This window comes from Anser brachyrhynchus, assembly GCF_964034855.1.
Source record: "Anser brachyrhynchus genome assembly, chromosome: 2".
In the NCBI taxonomy this organism is placed as follows: domain Eukaryota; kingdom Metazoa; phylum Chordata; class Aves; order Anseriformes; family Anatidae; genus Anser; species Anser brachyrhynchus.
This window is the reverse complement of record NC_137695.1, coordinates 50,403,281-50,425,080: the sequence shown is the minus strand read 5'-3', so window position 1 is coordinate 50,425,080 and position 21,800 is coordinate 50,403,281. Positions and strand designations below refer to the sequence as shown.

The 21,800-nt window shown below is 39.4% G+C and overlaps 1 protein-coding gene across 2 annotated transcripts in view; it reads right to left on the bottom strand.

Moving 5' to 3' along the window:
- The window catches only part of LOC308189776 (nuclear pore complex protein Nup153-like), a 44,882-nt gene that overhangs the window by 4,905 nt on the left and 18,177 nt on the right, over positions 1-21,800 (bottom strand). For both annotated transcript variants that reach the window (XM_080580241.1, XM_080580242.1), the window contains exons 6-20: positions 21,266-21,376; positions 21,090-21,128; positions 20,936-20,989; positions 18,522-18,680; positions 17,369-17,421; positions 14,553-14,679; positions 12,215-12,937; positions 10,869-10,961; positions 10,543-10,630; positions 10,080-10,202; positions 7,936-8,547; positions 6,246-6,440; positions 4,886-5,731; positions 2,905-3,273; positions 978-1,250 (exon numbers count right to left, since the gene is read on the bottom strand). In XM_080580241.1, the coding sequence (XP_080436367.1) occupies positions 978-1,250; positions 2,905-3,273; positions 4,886-5,731; positions 6,246-6,440; positions 7,936-8,547; positions 10,080-10,202; positions 10,543-10,630; positions 10,869-10,961; positions 12,215-12,937; positions 14,553-14,679; positions 17,369-17,421; positions 18,522-18,680; positions 20,936-20,989; positions 21,090-21,128; positions 21,266-21,376 (3,865 nt within the window). The remainder of the gene's footprint in view (positions 1-977; positions 1,251-2,904; positions 3,274-4,885; positions 5,732-6,245; positions 6,441-7,935; positions 8,548-10,079; positions 10,203-10,542; positions 10,631-10,868; positions 10,962-12,214; positions 12,938-14,552; positions 14,680-17,368; positions 17,422-18,521; positions 18,681-20,935; positions 20,990-21,089; positions 21,129-21,265; positions 21,377-21,800) is intronic.

Genomic DNA, 21,800 nt, shown 5'->3' with positions numbered 1-21,800 from the left:
GTTACAGTATTGAACCACGTAGATTTGCTATTTAAACAAACTGTTGTGTTAATGTCGTGAATCTGGGAGACACAACACCTAATCTTAAAAAAGAGAAAAAATTCCTATCAAAGGAACACAGACAAAACACGGGGATTTTTATCTTTAAACTCTTACTGTTATTATTTTGTTAATTAAGTAACACATTGTGCCAACTTATTACTGATCAGTACAAATGTAGGTTACTTGTAATGGAGGATATTTTATAAAACTTCTGAGAGGAACGAGGCTTTTTCCCTTTCTGTGCCTGATGTTATGCTATCAAATATGTATATTCTGGCAGTGTGGCGGTGGTTTTATTATTTTATTTTAATTTTTTTAATAATTCCTAGTGTGGAACAACACTTTCTTACACTTAAATTATAACGATAATTCCCCCAAACACGTATTTCATATTTCATTAGTAAAAAGAACTTTAAATAAAGCCTAAACCCACACATGCTTAAGACTAATTCTGGCAACATATCTCACACAAGAAAGCCCCCAATCCAAATAAGTCACCAAAGCCTGTTAACAAAGCCAAAAAAATAAGAACTTCTCTGTAGCAAATCCAAAAACAACCGGTTTGCAGTGCTTCTGCCATTCTGGTTTGTACAACCTGATCAGCAAACACTCCATGTTTCAACGCTTCACATTAATCGCTATTTTTTGTCAAGAAAATAAAAGCCAATAATTAGCGTTGGGGTTGCATCCTCTGCATTTGCTCAATCTCTTGTGGGACTTACGGTGAAGCTGGCACACCTACAGCACATCTTCAACGGTCAGGAGTGAGATGCAAATTACTCAGCCCTGTGCCCGTTATTTTTACGGAGGCTAATTCTTACAGCTAAGCACACACAGAAGGCAGAAGTCTTCTTACTTCACAGTTAAGGTGCACTTCATGGAAACAAACGAACGACTCCGAGACCAAAAAAAGTTAGAGAATGGTCAGCACTCACCAGCGTTGGAGGTACCAGAGCCAAAACCTGGCTGTTGGCTTGCTTGCTGTCCGAACACAGGGGGCTGAGTGCTGCTCGTCACAGAGCCGAAGGCAGGAGGAGCGGGCTGAGAGCCCGCTGAAAACAATGTTGTCGACAGCGATCCAAAACTCGGAGCGTTTGGCTGGCTGGACCCCTGGCTCTGGCCAAATGCTGGTGGCTGACTGGCACCAAATGCCGGGCCAGCAGCAGGTGCTGGAGACCCAGAGCCAAACACAAACGAAGAGGACAACCCTCAGGGAACAGAAGAGAAATTTCAGTATATGCAGGGCTTTCTTTTTGTTTGTTTGTTTTTGTTGCAGAATGACTCTAAGCATCACATTTTCCAAGTCTGGTAAACGAATACTTCAAATATTTGCAATAGATCTTAATGTTTACAGCCAAGTATGTAAAACAACAAATACTACCTCAGTCATATCTGGACTTGCTGCTTTTCATGTTACTTACAAGAAAAGGTGCATGTTAACAAGAGTCAGACAATATTCATCTCAAACACAGTGGCTGTCTAGGCTCAAATTACTGTCTTAGCCGTTCATGTTCTAGAAACAAACTCCCACAAACAGTACATGTTAATTTATCTTTACTAAGAGCTGTTCGTATCACTTATAAAGAATATACATACACAGAACATTAAAATACATAAATTAGCATATAATACACATATATATAAAGGTTCAAAATACAGCTCTTGATCTATTAGGAGCTGTATTTTCATTCCTGTCAGCAACTGCACCCCTTCCTTGTCCAAGTGTTTACCATTATCAATTCTGGAGGCCAAATCGTGCTTTCAGGAATCTAACTATAATCAAAAACTCAGTTTAGTAGAGTAATTCTGTCCCTTCCTATAACAGATAACAAGCTCATTCAATTAGCTGTTTTGGTTCTTCAAGGCCAGCAAAAATAATGAAACAAAAATACATGACTGAACAGTGATTTTGAACATACAGCACATCTGCTAAGCAAAAAGGGACATTTTAAACAGCACTACTAATCAGAAACAGAAAATACCATCTACTGCGCCATAACTTGGAATGGCTGGCTGTTTTTCTTTCCAAGAAGAAAAACATAAATGTTAGCAGTTCATACAGACTTGAAGGCTTCTGCCTCGGAACAAAAAAAATCTTTTGTGAAGATTTTTGAAAGATGGCTTTATCTGCAGGTTCAGTTGATCTGCTTATGGCTGTAATTTAGGATTGCTCTCTCTCTGAATGTGATATACAAAAAAGAACGTACATTTAATTTCCATGAATGACAAGATTAAGCCATCAGATCAAAACAGAATTGAACGTGTAAGGAAGATACTACATCTATCTCCAAAGACTGCTAAGCTAGCAGGAATACCCATTATTTAGCAGCTTTAGCCCAGTATTACACTGCTAAATTCACGCTGCACTTCAGTGGGAGTAATGCATTTAGAACATGAAGAAAAACTTTAGATTCTCATTTCTGTCTGCCGTGACTTGGCAGACACCTGAAACACTTGCTATTACGCTCATTAGAAGCCACTCCTTAGGAAGTAGCAATTGCATGTACAGATACTATGTTTATACGTACTTGTAAAGGATGGACATGGCAAATCTTGATATTATTTACAACACTTGACAGTTTTAGGTATGGGAAGGAAAAATTAGGGAAGCTGTAATTAACAGACTTCTAACCTTAAACACTGGACCGATAGTGAGAAGAGGGAAACTATCATTCTCATGGGGAAAGGTACCCAAATAATTTAAAAGCCAGTAAGGGGCTGTCCATCGCACAAAACAATACCAGTTCGTTTCTAACCTGTATTTCCCAGACAATCTGTGAAAATCTGAGTCCCAAGTGTTAACGTTTTTCCTTGGTCCGCTATCTACTGGCAAAAATGAGAAAAGCATCTTTTTAAATGTACCTGTAGAACTTGATGTGGTTGTGGCTCCAAAGGTAAATCCAGGATTTGCTGCATTGCTACTGCTGGCTCCTGAACCGAAGACAAAGGGAGCAACGGCTACACCAGTGCTGGAAGATGTGGTTGCTGGTTTGTTTCCTTGGGAGAAGCCAAACGACTGAGATGGTGTAAATTCTGCAGAATTGCCAAATGTGGAGCTGCTCACAGTGTTGCTGGCTTGTCCAAACACAAAGGGTGCAGGGACCGGCATAGGGTTTGAGGAAGAGGTGACGCTGCCAAAGACACTGCTGCTGTTGGCTGAAGTGGTGGGTATGGCTGTGCTGGAGGAAGCAGAGCTCAAAAAGCTGAAGGATGGTTTTGCTGCTCCTTGATCTGAGAGGAAGAACACAACATGAGCCACTGCAAAATGCCAAAGGAAGTACAGCAGACTCTGTTTCAATCACTATACAAAGAGCAATCCTGAATGACACCTCAGTTACTCTCCGGGTAATGGTGATTCCGTCAGATCCAGATTTAATATGCTGATTGCTGCCATCCACAATTCAAGGAGTGGAAGAATTGTGAAGAACAAGGACACCGCTGCAGTCTCGAGGCTTTATTGGTCACAAACACCAAGAGCTAGCTGTAATTATCTGAACCAGTATTAACCGGTACCTCTGAACTCTTCAAACAAAAATATCTTTCAGGTGCTCTTAGAAGAACAACATCAATTGCCTGCAACAATTTGATGGCTTTGCTAAACGGAGCACTGAAAAGCACAGTGGTACAGTTTCTTTTGTAGCCTGTTCAGAAATTATAGCCCCGTGCCTACAGCTTCAAATCAGGCCAAGCTTACCAGCCCAACTCTTACAGCTTAAGTTCACTGCACTTGAATGCCTTCAAGACGTGCTTTTAGGAGCCATGGAGAAGAACCCTCTGGTAAGACCACCATTATAAAGTACTGAGTGTTGTTTTACACTTAAAATAGAACTATCTGTTACAGTCATTCATCAGCTTTCCCTAGGCTGCTGCTCTCTCACTACTGAATGTGATCCTGCTCTCAGTTTCCCACTAACTTTTTCCCCCAGCGTTTATGGCCCCTTTTCATCTATGACACTTTTAAGGGACTACACCGTGTTGAAAAATGCTGGTTAACATTTCCTTTTACACAAGGTGCCTCATCAAATTTTCCTGACTAAACCAAACCCCAGAACCTTAACTAGAAGAGGAAGCACACAAACACACACGCCTCCCTGGCCACCATATCTCCCCAAAACATATCTGTTCAGTAACAGATCAACGGTAAGAATACTGCGATTAAAATCGGTATAGCTCTATACACTGCTTTTGTTCGGGATTACTAGCTAATGTCCTTCCCCTTACCACTTCTGGAATTAATACTGAATTCTGTACTCCAAAACGTGGTTCTTAAGTCATACAAATGACATTTAACAATCAGAATTTTTCCACACAGTGATCCTCAATAGAAACTTCAATCCTCTACTGCAGTCTTTCAACAAATTAAAGGAATACAAAACTGGCTAATAACTGTTCAGTGATTTTTGGACCTTTGTAGCACTAGAGTAACAGCAGTACACTCTGCAGCATAGTTGCAAGTACGTGGGAATAAGATACTCTCTCTCATCTCTTTTTTTCTCTGAAAAGTGTGAGGCCTCTATTTCACCATACTAAAGATTTTACCACCAACTGTACTGCTAGCATTGAGACACTGCAACTTCTGTGCTTGTATGAGATGCAGGACAGGTTCCTTAAGGTGTCGCAATTTTTTGTCTAAACCTAGTGTTGAGATCAAAAAAGGGATTGCTACTAATTGCGTACGTATCAATAACCAGGACAGAAGACATGCTGCATATAGGAATTAAAGTTTTTCTAAAGCTCTAGTACATGAACATATCAAATCCCGCAGATTTTTTCTAGTATGGTTTCAGAGGTCTTACTTGATGGACATAAGCGCACAAGTGAAGACAAAAGATATTCTGTTTACCTGAAGTACTGGTTTGGACCCCAAATGAAAAAGCTGGCTTTGCTTGCTCAGGTTCCTTCTCTGATGGTTTAACGAAACTGAAGTTGAACATAGGTTTTGCTGTGCTCTCTTCTTTTGTACGCTCGGACTTCCCAACTGAAAAGATAGGCTGTGTCTTTGACTCTTCAGTGTCAGCTTTCTTTCCAAACACTAACGGAGCAGCAGAAGTGACAGAATCCTGCTTCTCTTCTGTCCTTCCCAAAATAAACTGTGAGGCAGCTGCAGACTCTGCACTGCCAAAGGAGAAGCCTCCCTTTGTTGAAGGAGCTTCATCCTTCTTGTCGTCTGGCTTCTTAAATGCAAAAGAAGCCGATAAAACCTCCTTTTCTCCAACAGTTCCAAAAGTGAAGCCACTGACTCCGGTTTTATTCTCGTTGGCAACCACAGAAGTAGCAGAACTTGTACCAAAAGCAAAACCTCCCAATACTGGTTCCTCTTTCTTTTCCTGCTGTCCCAGGCTCGCTGCCCCGAACCGAAACGTTGAAGGAGCCTGACTACTTGTAGATGGAAGGCCAAAGGTAAAACTGTTATTTTTTCCTTCTTTTTTGCTCTCTTCTGATTTAGAGAGTGAGGATGAAACTCCAAATTTGAAGTCCCCTGGAGTACTAGGAAACTTAAATCCCCCAACCAAACTGTTGGAGGATGCAGATTCCGAGGCAATGCCGAACTTGAAGCCCCCTTGTTCTCCAAATTTAAAACTTCCCGTGCTATCTAATGTATGAGAAGACTCAGAGGATGATGATGACTGAACACCGAATGTAAATGATGACAAGGCAGCATTTGAGGACGCAGTAGCAGTACCAAAACCTGCAGAAATAAGTGAATGTCAAGTCTGTAACCCATGGTGTGTCTGCAGTACATGAAGGTTTGAACTACATTCTAGTCCTGATCTTTCCAGTCAAAACTGTTTAAAAAACAACCCACCAAACAGTAAAACAAACAAGAAAACCCCATGCTTCCTCTCTACATAAACCTTTTCACAATTGTGTTTTCTGGCCAACACCTGGCTTTAAAAAGTATACGAACTTCTTTGAAACATCATATTTTTAGTCTGAACTCCAAATGAACAACATGTAGGGCATGTAAAGAACAAGCAAGTCATTAATGAAAGCTTTTCTCTAAAAAGGATAAATTTATTCTTGGGGAAAACTGTGGAAACAGATGTTATCTAGGCAATATTCCTACAGGAAAAACGAACAATTTTGCCACACCTCAAAGGAAAAAATAATTGTGCTTAACAGGTAAGAAAATAAAAAAAATCAGAGCAAACCAAAAAATAAATCACAGAATATGCATCCTCGTTTTAATCATGAAGTATTACCTTTGAGCTCTGCTTTGGTGCCTGGCTTTGCACTTTCACAGGCTACACACTTCGTGGCCTCTGCTTTGTTTTGAACCAAGCAGGTCTCACAATCCCAGCTTCCTTCAGGCTTCTTGAATTTGTCTAAATCCAGAAATTCTCCAGAAGGAGCAGAAAATGCAGATGCACTGCTACTGGTCACAGGTGTTGGACCCTCTGTGAGACAAACAAGACAGTTAACCATCCTGTTTGAACATGAACTATAAAATGAACATTAACTTTTAAATTTGATTTGTCGAATCCCACAGAAATGTTCAAAACTACTCCGCAACTCCCCCCCCTGCCCCTGAAAAAAATAAAAGCCACCAAAAACCCACAAAGAACCAAAAAAAAAAAACCAAAAAACAGAGTGGAACTCAAAGCCTCCAAACAACACACAACTCTGTTCAGCACACAAGCTTCTGCTGCTGTTGACAACAGTGTAACCTCCATAAAGAGGCCTGACAGTCAATGCTTTCCTTCTGATTTTTAGCGCCTGTAAAGGAAGAGATGTCCCTTAATGCTGAACAGAAAACTTCACCACGTTGTCACATTCACCTCTACAGTTTTAAACCACTGAGGGTGCCTTTTAAGAGAGAAGCAGAAGATAATGCTTCAAATTCAAAACCGGAAAGACAAGAATGGCTCTTCCCTTCCACAGCACACGCAGAAAACTTTTATCCTAGTATTACTTGCATCGCTCTTCCTCTTGACAAGTGCAACGTAACCGTGCAATTCACTGCACCATGGTCACAGTAAACCCCTCATTTCCAAAATTCCTCCTTGCAATGGCAAGAGCCTCAGACAAAGATGCCGACTGACCGCTCAGAGGTTGGAAGTCCAAGAGAATCAACTCTGTCTGAAATCCATTATCTTACCTCATGAAATTTCAGTCTTACTGCACAGGATGATTACAAAAGCCCGGTCTAGTCCATCTTAATTTGTTTTTTCCAGGATATATTTGCACAGGTGTTTTTTGATGTAATGGCATATTAAAATGACGTTTAGAGTCAAAGTTAAAATTAGAATCGTATTTTAAAAACAATACAACCACGCTCAAAATCAATTACGGTCACACACAATGGGAAACAACCCAGTACTGCCCTGAAGAAGTTACCCAGCGGGTCACTCGCTTTCTTGAAGCCTACCACTGACCTTCATAGGCATCTCTCTGCTTTAGCTTAAGACTAGTTAAGACTACACTGTCTTGAAATCTGGCTTCACATCTCCCCTCAATTACATACAAACGGTGAGTAGAGGCATTTTGGCCACACTCTGTAATTTTTTTTACTTATTTTTTGAAAGAGAAAAACAGTTATTTTTAACTCTTTCTATGGAGTTCTCATTTTCGCCAGTGAAAAATCACTATGTTGTTTTTAAATTAAGTCACCCACTTCAGCCATCTTCCCTCACCAGCTGCAAAGCTGGGGGTATCTGCATTGATCCAGCTCCGTACTAATACATTTCACAATCAGTTCAATTTATGCGACAGGCTGGAACCTGGGCTGAGACCTCTGAAGTGCCTGTAAACCAATCCTGCAGACAGCCGCTAACCCATCAACCATACCTGGGAATCGTGTTGCTTAAAATATTCCATATATGCAACGTACTTTTATTCTGTACAAGATTCACAGAGGCTAGGATGGAAACAACAGGAAAAAAAGGACCATACCTGGTTTCTCAGACTGACAGGCTACACATTTGTTATCTTCCGTCTTATTTGGTACAAGGCATATTCCACAGTCCCAAGAGCCTTTCGCCTTCTTAAATTTGTCTCCAAAGCCCAGAGTGGCTGTTGTGTCAGTGCTGCTCGAGGAGGATGTCACTGTCACCGAGCTGTCTGTGACCACTGGTAATGTCAGAGCAGGCATTACTCCCGTTCCAGGTTTTGGTGTCTCACATGCTATACATTTTGTAGCTTCCGGTTTGTTTTGGACAAGACATGTATCACAATCCCACGTTCCAGGTACTGTTTTGAATTTGTCTCCAAAGCCCAGCATCCCTGCTGGGGGCGCTGCTGGCTTTGAGGTGTCGCATTGACTTGAACTTACTGTCTGTTTCATACTCTCAACTGTTGAGGCTTTAGTAGCTTGACAAGTTACACATTTGTCCTTTATGTCTTTGTTTTGCAGAAAAGGGTCACATGTATCAGATTGCCAGTACGATGCTTGTTTAGAAGTCTCTTTACCTGCAGAAAAAGTTGTTATTGCAGGCCTAGTATAAACCACTGTGCTTGTTGTAGGTTGTGCAGACGTAGAAGAGCGTGTTTTCAACAATCCAAAGTCTAGGAAGCAAGAAAAAAGTCTTCCTGTTAGCGCAGCACCTCACTACATGTAACTAAGTGACTTTACTAGAGGGCAAAAATTTCAACTTAGGTGCCAATGGTTACAACTAGACATTCAGACCGAGCGCAACAGGAAGTCCCCAGAAATCTTATCTAAACGGATGAAATTTCATCTGCTGCACTGGGTCACAACAGAACATTTAGTTAAAGCTTCTTTAACTCTTTGTTTCCAAGGAGGCTTTAAATCAACATTTTCACTGGTCGATACAAGTACAAACAGACAGTAGCTGACTGAAATCTGACAGTCCAACGTGGAATGGAAATAATACAATTTGATTAAGACGCGATGCCCAATCGAATCAAATTTCTAAAGCTCCTCCTTCCGTAGCAGATGACTCAAATCTACTCCAGTAACTGTACAGAAGTTCGTACTTGGAGCAGCAATCCATACGGTATTTTCCTACAGATGCTGAATATTAATTAAATAATAAAAACTCAAGACAATTGAACAACTGTCTAATTTTCTATAATCTTTGTTCAAAATGCATCGCACACAGGACAACTCCTTATTTAAAAGGTGGCAATTTTAACAGAAAAGACAAGCTACTAATAAAGAAAGACTAAAGGAAATGCATCTTAAACAGCAGCTCAAGTTGCTTGTAAATCTACCTTGAACATAGTTGTTTTGTGGTTTGTTTGTTGGTTTTTTTTTTAGTCAAAAATGAAGTCTTTGAACAATGTGGATTTAGATTCTGCTTCTTTTAAACCGATAAAGAAAGTGAATGTCACTTCACTCAGAGGTCTTTCCTTAAACAAAATGCACAATGTATTTTCTCTCACTTAGCTCTTTCCAAAAGAGAAATGTGCTGCCTTCTTAACAAGTATGTAAGTTAGAAGAAGACTTTTGGGAAAAGATCAAATTCAATAAAGCCCTTTTTCTTAAAAGATATCTTTTCCACAGACACACTTTATGAAACTGTTGAAAACAATTGCAATTGCTTAAAAACAAAATTCAGAAAAGGGTTTTTAACGTAAAACACTCCACTTCTGTTTGCAGTTTAAATTTTAATCCACAGGAGCCATTGTAAGCTAAGGCCCAAAGATTCGCAGCTTTCACCATGTATTTGGAACTGAAGCTCTTTCCTATTCTTTCTTCACCTGGGCTGAAGGTGGGACAGGAGTGTTGAGCTTTACAAACATTTCCTTTTCAATTCCACAAATTGTATTTACTTAAAATGAAACACCGATTATCTGGCTAATTCTCTTAGTACCTCATTTACAATTACATCCTAACACGTAAAGGAGATGCAACCCATCTGCTTTTCATCTTGCAGTTTTACTTCCAGCAACAAACACCACTTAGAATAGAAGGGGGCAGATGCACCCTAACAAACGCAGCGCTTACTGTAATGCTCTCCTACGTTCATATTTATAGCAAATACTCTATTAACCATAAGTTGTTTTTTTTTTTTAAATAAAAAATGCTAGCATATTTTTTGCAGCATCTTTTTAAAAGGAGTTCATTATCTCACCAGGATTTTTTAGAACGTCTAAGACGCTTCCTTCCTTTAATACGTGGGCAGTTGTGAAGGGACCACCAACAAAATCTTTGACCTCCTCTTTCTGTGTGTTGATGTTGGTTGAGGTGGTGGTGTCTTTTGAAACAAAAGAAAACAAAAACAGCTTTCACAATGCGACCTAGTTAGAGCAGATTATACTCACTTTTGTTAGAAACAAGAATTTCCAGCTTTCATGCTTCTCACATAAGAATCTTCACAAATTCTACTTACTTTGCAATGCTTTATGATTACAAGCAAAACAAAAAGCAACAAAACAAAAAAAAATTATAATAACAGATCTGTCACTGGAAAAATACTGCAGAAGTCCAACACTGCCTGGAATTGCTAGCATGCGCAGACAGGACAGATTGAAGATTTAATAAAGAAAAAAAGAAAAATCAGCACTTCAGATCTGAAGTGCTAAAGTTTCAGTTACCTAGGGTAAGAAAGGGCGTCACTGGAGTACCACTGGATCCAGAAAGTTCTGCCGATTTTACAACGGGAACACTAAATGTAAACCCAATCTGCTATGAACAAGAGAGGTTTTTCAGATTCTCAAGCCACAGGAACTTCAATCGAATGCACACACAAAACCAAATCTGAAAGCTGCTCTTCACATTTGTAGCACGCATGCTGAATGACAAATTATAAGCCAGAAGCCTACATACTTTTCTCCATCAAGGCAGATTCTGCTTTAGTGTTCTGCAACAGCCTACTAAATGCCTAAGAAAAAAAGTCAAGCTCCTTTATTATTTTACTTACAGAAGACGGAGGTAGCACTTCTGCCTCAGTAGATTTCACAATTGGAGATGAAAATGCGAACTCAGGACTGCTAACAGTACTTGTTGGTTGTATCTGTATTTTCAAAAGAATTAAAGGTTTATATTTAAGAGCAACAACTACCTGAATTCACTACCCAACAGAAGTCCCGCAGTGACGTTGAAAAACCTGATGTTTGAGTTATTTTGCAGATAAAAGTAATAATAAAACACAGGGAAGTTTCCAAGTGGGTATAGGACAATATCTTCAAAACCAAATTCCAGAAACTGAGAGGAAAAGCTGGAGATGCTACTTAGGTCTAAATGCACGGAGAAGCAAGCCAGGAAGCTGAAGAACGGCAAACTCAGCCCAATGATACTCCAAGAACTTCAGCAAACACCTCAACATGTTAAAGCAGCTGTCTACTTCAAACCGTACAAAAAATATTTCAAGTACTCTGGAACAGATTAATGTTTATTTTATTGCAATAATATGCCAATTATTGCACCCTAGGCTCATTCTATGTGAGGCTTATATGACCACGTTACCTCTAATTTAATAACTTAAATAAAGTTGTGGTTTAACCATTGCAGGCAACTAAGCACCACACAGCCACTCGCTCACTCCCTCCAAGTGGAACAGGGAAAAGAACTGGAAGTAAAGAAGTAAAGTTGTTAAATTTGAGGTAGCATTAATGACTCATCGCATGTAATGGCTACCTGGAAAGACAAATGCCATAACCCTGTACATACTCCCCACTCCTTCCCCTTCTTTCCCCCAGCATTTATTGCTGAGCACGATGCTAAATGGTGTGGAATATCCCTTCGGTCCTCTGGGCTCCGCTGTCCTGGCTGAGTGCCCTCCCAGCCTCTTGTGCATCCCCGACCTCCTCGCTGGCAGGGCAGCGTGAGACACAGAAAAGGACTTGTCACTGTGTAAGCACTGCTCAGCAACAGCTAAAACACCAGTGCCTTACCAACACTGTTTTGCTCACAAATCTGCAACACAGCATCATCTACTACGAAGAAAATTAACTCTACCCCTGCCCAAACCACTATAAATAACTTGGCATAAAGTCCACACCCCCCTTCCCCCCCCCAGAATTCCACAGCATTTGAAGCAATTATACAATCACGTTAAATGGGAGTTGGCAGGCTCTAAGACTGAGAGAAGCAGAATCAAAATATTTATGAAAATTGATGCCTTTTTCCCCAAACTGGCATACAACCCCAATTCATTCAGCTGCGTAGAAACTAATATTTGTTAGTTTCATGAGCACCACAGAAAAAGTCAACTCGCAATGAAGCAGTATACTCATTGTAAACATTATTTACAGCATAAAGATTTACCTTGCCCGCCGCCGTCGCTGCTGCATCTGCCATGCCTGCCACCTCCGTTGAATTTGCCACGCTTGTCGTTGCCGCTGTTGACTTTGCCTTGTCCTTTGTCATCAGCAGATATGGCATGCCCGCTGCCACTACTGGATATGTCAAGCCTGACGACACTGTTGAATATGTTATGCCTGCTGTTGCCATTGAATATGTCATGTCCTCCACCTCCTCCTCTGATAGATCTGTCAAGTCCTCCACCTCTGTTGGATATGCCATGCCTGCCGCCGGCGCTACTGCTGGACTTCCTGCACCTGCCGCTGCTGCTGGATTTGCCATGCCTGTCGCAGCTTCTCTTTTTACCGTGCCCGTCACTCCCGCTGTTCTTGCAATTCCTGTCGCTGCCGCTTGATTATCCATGCCCGTCGCTTCTGCAGGGTTTCCCATGCCTTTTGCTTCTGCTGGAGTCGCCATTCCCGTTGCTGCTGCTGGAGTTGCCATGCCCATTGCTGCAGCAGGAGTTGCAACGCCCGTTGCTGCTGCTGGAATCGCAATGCCCCTTGCTGCTGTTGGATTTGCCATGCCTGTCGCAGCTGCTGGAGTTGCCGTGCTCATTGCTGCTGTTGAAACAGCGCTCGGTGACGCTGAGACAGCGCTACTACCAACGAAACTAAAATTGAACTGAGGCAGCGATGCAGTACTGATGGGTAGGGGTATGTTCGGTAGCACTGGTTCCTCCACTTCCTAAAGTTGCAAATTTTAATTTTTCTTATACAAGACATACTACTTTCTCACCCCATCGCACCCAATTTATTAACAAAATTAAATAGAACAAAAATCCATACAAATTAAGAGAAAGCAAGTTTCCAGAAGAAATCCCGATCTCCCCACCTCTGTCTACCACGTCATTTTAATTTATGGCAGGCCTGCTTCCACATTATACTCTATTCAACAACTGTACAGCAAGAACACTGAAAGTTAACTCAAAACCTGTGCAGAACAGAGAGGCACAGATCACATTTTTTTTTCTTTCTTTTCTATACTTTAGTCATCAAAGCTCTGGAGAAGCATCATCCTTTCTAACTACCCTCGCATGGCTTCAATTAAGAGTACACTCTCAAGACAAGTGAGAAAGTGTTCCTCTTGCAAAATTAGGCAGGATAGCTGCCAAAGTTTCTAAAGTCACTACAGCAGGGAACGTGGAAAAAGGTAATGTTTAAAGAAGCAGGTAGGTTCAACAACCAAACTAAACACAAAAAGCACCAAAGAAAGTCAGACTAGCAGCCCTGAAGATTGTGTTCTGGTAAATACAGTCTATACCATGTATCAGGATGCAAATATAAAAATCAGAAAACAGCCTCCTAACAACTTCAGTTTTCATCCCTGCCACTTACTTTATTTGATTACTAAGATTGGATGAGTTATGTTTTAAATGGCATAGAAAATCTGACCAAAATTTGTACAGTACTATCATGATCTACTTAGAAATGACTAGGCAGGGATGTAAGTTGGTACTACTGATATTCAGTGCATCCTGTAGCTTACATCTGTTTCACAGTTTTGATTTGAAAAGTTTATGGAACTTTTGATATTTGGACCATTATTTTATTTGTGTTACAGGAATAAACAACAGTGTTTACGACTTCTTTATATTGCATCATCCAGAAGTCCCATTTAATGATTTGAAACTTAAATTAACTTAAATACTTAATATTAATTACATACTTAATATTAACATAAATACTTAAATTAACTTACAGGCAGCTTATATAACATCCAATAAAAGAAAAAATAATCTGAATATTCACGGTCATAGTTTTATGGAATAGATTTTTCCTACTAAAATGAGAAAAAAACTCTCTCACAATGAGTTTGGTGAGTATCAAAAACTGAGTCATCGTTAGCAGACATGCAGAATGCTCTCTTCTACTACTCTTTTTCACACTCTTGGCCTGTATCTTTCTGTATGACTTAAATATGAAACCAAAAATTAAGCTTTTTTTTCCTTTTTATACTTGGCACTCGTTTCAAGTATCATTCCTGTAGAAAAACTATACAAACCTTCACCAAAACATTACTTCTCTTCTTAGGACTCATTCATTCAATTGCTAACGAGAAATGTTATAGTTTGAAGAATCTCCAAGGTAACAGAATTAAAAATTTCAAAATTACATAAGCAAAGTTCAGGTATTCAAACACAGGAAATCAATTGGAGCCTGCTCTGAAACCCACAAGAAAACAAAAACAATGCAAAAATAAAGCGGTATTGTTATAAGTTACTATGATGCAATAAAACTGACACACTTAGCTAGTTACTTCAGTGAGCTCAGTGACAGCAATTAATTTAAGAGTCACTTACCTGTTCTTGTACAGCTCTTGATAAATAGTGTATTCCTCTTTCCCTTCTCATTTTGCCGCCTCCGCTACTCACTCCTGAAGACAGACCATTGGACGCAGCAGTACTGAATTTGTAGCTGGTCACATTGCTAGCACACGACAGTACAGAAGTTGGGGGAAACAAGAGAAAAAAAAATTACCAGCCAAATTGTTTTTTCAAGATATTAGAGCTGTTATTAGTCCTAGAATTGAAACCTGCTGATCAGAAAAAAACTAAAGCTGTCTCACAAGTTGCTAAACGCTGGTAAATACTTGATGTTCTAAATAGGAAAAACTTTATTAACAGCAGCAATGAAAAGGACATACATAAGTGCACCGTTCACATGGGAGCAATGACTAAGCCAGAAGACCTGAAATAGAAGAGCTGATTTAGATTGTTATTTTCCAGTGCTTCCTTTAAATAGGACTGGTTCTCTGATTCTGCGATGCACGTGTATCTTTTGCAGGGATATAAAAGAACAGCTCACAAAAATACAGAAAGAGTGCACATATGCACACATACACATGGGAAACACTGCCAACAGCTCTGATAGAATAGGGACGCCTTAGACTTGTGTGGCAAGGTAATATGGCCTAAGCTTCAGAAGCAGCTCTGGCTTTCATGTGGCCATCAGCAGGAACAGCAGAGGTGTTTGGGTATGCCAACATTCCAGAAGTCTTTTCAGACATGAATACAGATCCCTTTTGTAAGGCATACAAAGGCATTTTTCTGGTACTTAAAAAAGCCTAGCTCAAAACCAGAAAGATACCCTAATCCAAGAGCAAATGGGGAAAAAATAACCCAAACCAGAAGTGGAATAGGGAATAACTCTAACAAAAGTACTATGGCAAGAAAATGAAGTATGCCTGGAAAAACTGTGACATCAAAGCTTATCTTGCAGCCAATCAGTCAGTCAGTACAAAAGTGCATTAGATCGCACTGGAAGACACCAGGTCAGACTCCCACAATACTGAGGAGGAGAACTGGTCTAAACTTGTCAAATACTTGACAACAGCCTGCTTAGCACTGTAACTGCATAGAGGAAGACAGATCCCTAAGGCATATGCTCAGACTTTTCTCTAATCCAAACTGTCAATCCATTAGAATTCTGAAAAAAGTCTTACATCAAAATAGATCTTCATTCAGACAACTATCGCTTGCCCATAACAGCCCATATTCCTCTTTCTGTTAACACCTGTGAGCTTCAAGGGGGCAAAGACAGTTGTCAGCCTTCAAGCAAGTCTAATCTACAATTGGACTCAGGTTTAAAATATATATATACACACACACACAGAGATATATAGCATTGGTGGGCCAGAGATTTACTGAGTATTCCAACTCAACTGTCCAAAGGGACTCTTGCCAGCAGATCAGTGTGGTGCTCCTGCTCCAGAACATGGCACCCAACAGAGACCAGCATCACAAAAACACTACCACCACTACCTACTCTACAAACAAAAGGTAGGGCACTGCAATAAACTTTGTGAACGAAATCAAAAGCAGTATGAGTTTTCTGTATCTCCTTCCTAAATGGAGAAGTAGAAAGGAGTTCTAGCAGAGACAATTTAGAACAGTTTGAAAAAAGCATAATTAAAACCCAGCACCTGATTGCACCTGTACCAGAACCTTAAAGCCAGTCGCTTCCACCCCTAAAAAGGTGGTTGTTGTGAAGTCCAACTTTTAGATGCCAAAACAAAGTGTTGAGTTCTTTCTGCAAGCCAAAGAATGCCCATGGTCACATAAGAATTGCTTGGCAGATGAGCATAGAGTCAACAAAATTCCCTGCCACTGTTCTTTGAAAAGAGCAACCCCCTAAAAACCCAGTGCAAAGTCTCTTAACTCAAGCATTATTACCCAAAACACCATTTGCCCAGAAGGAAAAGTCATCAATATTATCTGGAGGATAACTCATTTGACCTAAACCAAGAAAGCAGTATAACACAAAGCAGTCTCCTCAAGAAGAAATTCAATTAATTCTGCTGGATTTTTTTTATTTTAGAGATGAGTTAGCATTTGGCCTCAAATGACTCTAAAGAACACATGGTCTTCATGTGAACTCAAAGCAGACAATTAACTTCATCATGAAAGGAGTATTAAAAAAAAGATTAATAAATCATAAATCTTCCTCCATGTTTTTGCTTAAAAAATAAAGAAAAAAACACATCAGTAAACATCCTCCTGAACTGTAACTCACTTCCCCTACTTCACCTTCTAAAGAATACTTCAGAAAGAATCATCCCATTAGGACAGAGCTTTCAAACTGCAAGCAATTAAATAGCTAAAACTAATAGCTTTTCCCCTAGGGAACATTAGAAGGGACAAATTATTTTGTTATAAGTAAACTGAGTTATAAACCATGAAATATCTGTCAAAGCAAAATTTGTAACACTACAGATTTAGTTAAACTACAAAAGGATCCATATTTCCTATAGAAGGAAAAAATTAGGCCTCCAATAGCAAAGATCCTTTCTGTGGATACAGCATTATAACGTGCCTCGTTTCCCATCTTCATATCCTACTCAGAAGATAAACTTGGGATAAAAAGTGGTGTATCAGTACTTTTATTCTTGCTCATCTTCCTTCCTTTCATAAAAACAACAATTTTCTCAAAGTTCTATTGATCTTCAAACACAATCCAGACTTTGCAGCTGCCTCAAAATACAAAATTTTCATTGGATTTCCCATTCCTTTTACTGAGAACTGTCACCACCTTACCAAAAAGACAGGCATGCAGACCGTACTGAAAAAGGAGATTTCTTTCTTCCTTCAAGTAAGTTTTAAATTAATAGATGTCATACCTTTCAGATGGTTCTGCTCGCTGTTCTGCAGGCAAAGTCTTCTCTCTCATCCCCTGCAAGTTAAGTTTAGTTCAAGACTTAGCTGAATATGTACAGAATACACAAAGTACCAACAACCACTTAATGTGGTTTTTTCTGTTTTTTATTATATTTATTTATTTTTAATTTTATAGCACTGAATACACCTCACCTACTTAACGTTGTTCCCTAATTCAGCATTGTGGGTACAGTTCAGTTAAATTTTGGGGCTAAAGTAAGCACACTGCTTCACTCAGCATTGAGGACAAACTGATAGAACACTAAATCAAATTTGTCAAATCCTCTAACAAAGAAAGTAATTAAACAAAATGACAAAAATTGTGTGTCTAGGGGGGAGAGTTTTCATCAAAACTTGTGTTTACCAACCCCGTAAAAGGGACATACTTTTCTGTTTTCTATCATTTATCAACAAACAAGGAAAAAAAAACCCTCTACCCCCCCTTAAAAACTAAGCAGTTGCTGCTACATTCATTTTAGAACTTTACCAAATGGAGATTGTGCTGGCTAAACAATACAGAGATTGAAAGAGTTAAAAGCAATAAGCAACCAGTATTACTATCCACTTTGATTTCCAGCCTAAGAAGCCCATACACTTAACACGTGGTCATTTGTACACTCAGACCGATACTGGAAACACAGATGTTTTCGCAGAAAGAGATGCCCATTTAATTTTATGGAAAATTTATCAGACTCCATCTACTCCAAAGCAATCAAAAACGATAACTCAGAACATTGTCAGAACTCTCACTTGGAGCACATAGCTCACCTGGAATAGTTTACACAGAACACGAGCATGTTTCATCAGTGACACCTTTGTGTACATGAGAATATAGAAGGAAAACATTTCTGTCTTTTAATATTCTTTCACTGAGAACAGGATGACTCAATAGCACATCATGACATCGTGAAAACAACCACAAGACACTGAGTGTTCCAAAAACAGAATTAAATCCATAAAAGCTCAATCTATTTCACAATGGTTCCCACTGCCTTAAAGCTCGCCTCAAACATACTATCAGTACTTTTTGCAAAGATAGGATAACAATTGGTTTGAGAAACATTCCAAGACTGGAAAAAAAAAAACAGGCACATAAGGACTCAAAAATGTACTCACTTGGTACTTTGTGTCTACTCTCTGGCAAATTTTGCTGGACTGAGTAGTTGAAGACGGTGATGGTTCAGAATACCGCGTATAACGCATCGGTTGACGGTTTACTGTTGGTGTCACAAGTCTCTTGACAGGTGGAGGCTGGGATGCATTCTGGGATTCCAGCTTTGAAAGGGAAACAGCAATCAATTTATCCTTACGTCCACCCAAATTAATTCCAATATTTATTGATGAAAACAAATTACAGAACTATAAACCTCCCCCCATCGGTCTTGGCACTCAGTGAATACAATTTGAAAATTCTAAAACCCGTTCAACTTGTAGAGGGAAATCACCAGAAAACCAGTAACGAAATCCATAAAGCTATATATAAGTAGCCAAAGTCTGACTGAACTCCATTTCAAAATTTGGCAGTTAGCTTTATAGACAAAATAATTCATGCTACCATAATTAAAATAACCCATGTTCCTAGAATATGCTCCTACCTTTTCCTCTGCCCACACTGTGATTGATTTTTTCAATAGCTTAATTCATTAATTTAACATTCGAAGTGTTAAGCAACTAATTATACAGGCTTCTGGGCTTCACATCCCCTACATTTTCCCCCTTCCAAGTTACACAAACAATAGAACACATTCAAAAAAAAACCAACTTGTCAATCTTACAATAATCTCATTCATTAAAATATGATCCAATGCTTTACATGTGCATTAGATGCACTTCAAGTAGTGGGTTGACTTCTCTTTTCAAAGCATTTTCACAGACCAGAGTTAATTTTTAACACAGACCACTGCGCGTTCTGCAAAACTGACTTAACTGAACTGTCAGACAGAAAACAAACCCTAAAGGCTACAAGATTTACCGATGGCTCCGCCTGCGGTCTTAAGGATCAGAAAATACAGTCTTAGGAAGCATGCTATTGTTCAAATCAATACCAACAGGAAATTGTTTACGCTGCAGCTTTAATTTCACAGTATCTCCCAGCTCTTAGTAATAGAATTCACACTATCTATAAAGTATATAAAAATACATCTTTCTAACAAAATATTACATTCAGTTTGAAACCTTGAATAAAACATGTTTTATGTAAGTTCACAAATCTACTTCGAGTGAACGACGGTTCATTGCTGGTTTTAAAGGTAAAAAAGAAAAATATTAATTCCCCCAGTTAGGCATTTAATACACCAAGAGCTATTCTGCCTGGTACAGCTCCTTGAAATAAGAAAAATACCACAACACTGCTACCCACTGCAGAAGTTTAGCCTGAGTGCACAAGTGTTCCGTCAACCGCATGTTCACTTTAGCAGGAAAACACACGATCGTCTCCTCAGCAAATAATTGCTTCTCATCGCGGGCTACCCTTCTCCCGCCACCATTATGAATTCTAGTATTATGAATAGACAATCTATCTCCTTTCACCCACTGACAGCTGCGTGCAACATTCATTTAGTGGTTGACAATTTCAGGCTCTCTGTTGCAAATCTGGCAGATCTTTCTTAATGCCTTATCACAGGTGTATTGCTATAATATAACTGAGAATTCACACCAGATTTGGTTTTAGTTATTTGGATAATATTTATGATATACTTCACTTCTCCATGCCCTTGTAATTTGGCAGATGGTGAAAAGATGGTCCAGGAAATCTGAGATGTTTGTAAACTCTGAAGTGATTGTAAACTTAATTATACATCCATCCAATCAAGGAATTAGCACAGAAACTTCTTGAGACACTGTCCCTTTGCTCATTAGAACAGAAGATGAAAAGTTTGCACATCTTGTTATTTCCTTCAGGCACCTGATCTTCAAGTGGTCATTTAAGGGCTTTGCAATTTAATAAGCCCAAGGATACCCCTAACTAAAGTCATCAAAAAAAGATGACTAGTTTTCATTTTTTAAACAAAATGAAAGGAAGTCATGCTTTACCACAGCATTATCACCAGTTCTGTGCTACCTCCAAATAGGAATTTAGGAGCGTAAGATTGATAGCGTCGGAAATTAACGATTTTCCTCGTCTTTACTTTGAATGGTGATAAAAAGCACAAAAACTAGTTTTCTGTGCCCGAATGAACACGGAAGTCTGTACAAAGTCTATACGACCATTCAATCAGTATTTTTCTATTTGTGATCATTTCTTCAAGAGAAAACTTTCCCCAACAGGAATTTTAATATGCAGCTTCACCCCAAGTTGGGGGACAAGATAAAACTACTTGGTGTGTTCTAGAGTTGCTGCTCTCAACTTACAAAGATAACATAATTCTTAACCTGAGTAATCTTCACAGCCCATCATCTATTGTGGATACATGCCAATATTAACTTGATTTCATGTGTATGTTGTCACTGAGGTTTGAGAAAATTTTTCTAATAGTGATAAAGCATTGAAAAAGTTATCTACCTCAGCTTAAGACATTATTGGTTCTTACCTTTCTTCGTTTGGACTGGAAGTCAGTAATATCCAGTTTATCTATGTCCGGAGGCTGAGGGAAAAAACAAAGCATAAATATTAGAGGGCATTTTTTTTTCCCTGAGAGAGAGGGTTCCCTGCAACAAAAATGTGGGGGTTCATGGTCAACTTACACAATACAGCGGCAAAAGAGATGTCATTCTTTTAGCATCCTGTTGAAAAAATAGCGCAATAAATTAAACCGGCCACAACGTAAGGAAGAATAGTTTTATCTTTATCCTTTGATGGCACATTTACTAAGTTTTATAAACACATGAAGCAAAAACAGATTAAAAGAAGTGCTATTTACCAACAAAGGGCTTGACAGCTTCTCCATTGCCTCCAAGATGCACCGTGCAGCGGTACTTAAGGTAGCGCGGGACCGCACAGTTTCTTGTCTAGCTTTCGCTCTCTTTTGTGCCTGAAAAATTAGCATTTTAAGTGTTACAATGGTCAATTCTGAGCTAAGGAGGCAGGTATTTTATGTCCCAAGGCTACACTGATGATACAATCAATATATTCTGATGACAGAGAAAAATGCAGTCACTGGGAGTTCAAGCCATAAAGAAGAGAATACATTCGGAGTTTAATGAAGTTTACCTTGGGCCTCAGTGCATCTTGCACGTGCTTGTTGCACGAGCAGTAAAAGAACTCCGTACTTGTAAAAGGTCAAGACGGATGATGCTAGGACTGCTAAGGCCTCCGAAGCAGTAATCAGGGAAACAGAACTCAAGAAAAGGCTTGTGATGGTACAGAAAGCATTTTCAGTAACAACACAGACCTCAGAGTTTCACGATGGTCTAAGTGTACCATCTCAAAATCAGTGTATACAATCATAACCAGGA